General features: G+C 42.8%; 1 protein-coding gene across 1 annotated transcript; it reads left to right on the top strand.

Moving 5' to 3' along the window:
- Positions 1–206: 206 nt before the first annotated feature.
- Positions 207–1,877, top strand: LOC137837537 (isoflavone 7-O-glucosyltransferase 1). The gene has a single exon (XM_068646558.2). The coding sequence runs from the start codon at positions 385–387 to the stop codon at positions 1,795–1,797; it is 1,413 nt and encodes a 470-aa protein (XP_068502659.1). The 5' UTR covers positions 207–384; the 3' UTR covers positions 1,798–1,877.
- The last annotated feature ends 506 nt before the right edge of the window (positions 1,878–2,383 follow it).

Below are 2,383 nucleotides of genomic sequence, written 5' to 3'. Positions count from 1 at the left end.
GATGAGATAAGTTATTTTTAATTTTTAATTTATTTTAATATATATTAAAAATATAATTAATTTATAAATTATTTTTTTATTTCAGTTTTAAGCAGGCTGGGCAAGATATTCGACTCGATATATAACTATTGTATTGGATCCATATCCTTTCATTGTCAAACATTATTTTGGCTTTCCCTAAGGAAATGGGTAAGTAACATATTTAATATAATTGTAAAGATTAAATTAACCTTTGTTTTATAGCTTCGTTTGTGAAGCCATGATGATTTGTGAGAAAAGTGAGTGAAGATAAATAGAGATGGCTCATTATTGTCCATAAATAGACGCAGAGTCTCCCTTAAAAACTCCATCACACAAAAACTCAACTTAACATTTTTGTCCAAAATGAAGGATACCATTGTTCTGTACCCTAACATAGGTAGGGGACACCTAGTCTCCATGGTGGAGCTCGGCAAGCTCATTCTCTCCCACCACCCTTCGCTTTCCATCACCATCCTCATCCTCACCCCATCCCCCAACGCCACTGTCACTCTAGCCTGCAACTCCAACGCCCAATACATCGCCGCCGTCTCCGCCACCATCCCTGCCATCACCTTCCACAGCGTCCCCCTCGCCCATCTCCCCCTCGACACCCCTTCCCTCCCCCCTCACCTCATCTCCCTCGAACTCTCCCGCCACAGCACCCAAAACGTTGCCCTTGCACTGCAATCCCTCGCCAAAGTATCCAACCTCAAAGCCCTAGTCATGGACTTCTTAAACTTCAGCAACCCCAAAACCCTCACTGAAAATCTAAACACAGACATCCCCACTTTCTTCTACTTCACTTCCGCAGCCTTCAGCCTCGTTGTGCTCTTTCATTTCGGCACCACTCTCCCAAAACAGGTACAAGAACAAACGTTTCAACTTAACTTCCCAGGGTTACCTGCACTCTCCATCGATGATCTTCCGAACGAATCCCGCGACCCTTTGAGCCACAGTAGTCAGATTTTCAGTCAGATACAGGAATCCATGAAGGGTAGTTCTGGGATTATAATAAACACGTGCGAAGCGATGGAAGAGAAAGCCATTGCGGCGTTGAACAATGATAGGACCATGCCACCGCTTTTTTGTGTTGGTCCCGTGATTTCTGAACCATACGGGGAAGAAGACAAAGGGTGTCTGAGTTGGCTCGAGTCACAACCAAGTCAGAGCGTCGTGTTGCTGTGTTTCGGAAGCATGGGGAGGTTCTCGACGAAGCAGTTGATGGAGATAGCAATTGGGTTGGAGCAGAGCGAGCAAAGGTTCTTGTGGGTCGTGAGGACCGAATTGGAAGGCAGTGACTCGGTGGAGGAGAAACCGAGTCTGAACGAGTTGTTGCCAGAAGGATTTTTGGAAAGGACGAAGGAGAAGGGGTATGTGGTGCGGGACTGGGCCCCACAGATGGAGATTCTGAGTCACCACTCGGTGGGGGGGTTCGTGACTCACTGCGGGTGGAACTCGGTGCTGGAAGCCGTGTCCGAAGGGGTGCCAATGGTGGCGTGGCCACTGTACGCGGAGCAGAAGCTGAATAGGGTGTTAATGGTGCAGGAAATGAAGGTGGCTTTGGCAGTGAAAGAGGAGAAAGATGGGTTTGTGAGTAGGACCGAGTTGGGGGAGCGAGTGAGGGAACTCATGGAATCGGAAACAGGGAAAGATATTCGTCAGAGGGTTTTCAAGATGAAACTAAGTGCTGCGGAAGCATTGGTTGAAGGTGGAACTTCACGTGTTGCGTTGGATAAGTTGGCTAAGTTATGGAAATCGAGTTGTTTCACTATTTAACTTCTGTTTCTACGTTTTATGTTACATGTTTTCTTCTTCTCTTAATATTGTTATAAAATTATATGATAATTTTACATAAACAAGTTTTTTGTTTTTTCTGTGGAAAAACTTGCTAAAATTTCCATGTAGATGTGTTTGATGAACACAACTAGATATTCTATCACCATCATATCTGAATGTGTTTGATGACCACCACATGTGAAAACTGATTAAGCTCACAACTCGAGATTAACATTATCTCCGTGAAAACTATTTAACAGGTGAAGTTGAGGGTCACATGTTTCTATCTCTTGATTAACCACGAAGTGAGAGTATGGACGTGTAAGAAAAGGGTTTAAGGAGGGTCTGTCTCTTGAGTAAAAAAATAGAAGGAAAGTAAGCTGGACTCGTACATCAAGAAATAGAACAAAAGCCATCACGAGGCGAAAGCACATAAATAATGTAATTTTGTTATGAAATTACGAAAATGGGTAGAATATTTTTTATTACGAAAAATTGGTAAACTGTGAATAAGAAATCCTATTTTGAAAAAATAAAATTGTGAGGAAGTTATGCTATCCATCTATGACTTCTTTAAAAGAAATGA

This window comes from Phaseolus vulgaris, chromosome 4 (assembly GCF_051622355.1).
Source record: "Phaseolus vulgaris cultivar YP4 chromosome 4, ASM5162235v1, whole genome shotgun sequence".
NCBI classification, from domain to species: domain Eukaryota; kingdom Viridiplantae; phylum Streptophyta; class Magnoliopsida; order Fabales; family Fabaceae; genus Phaseolus; species Phaseolus vulgaris.
This window is presented reverse-complemented; position numbering and strand designations above follow the sequence as displayed.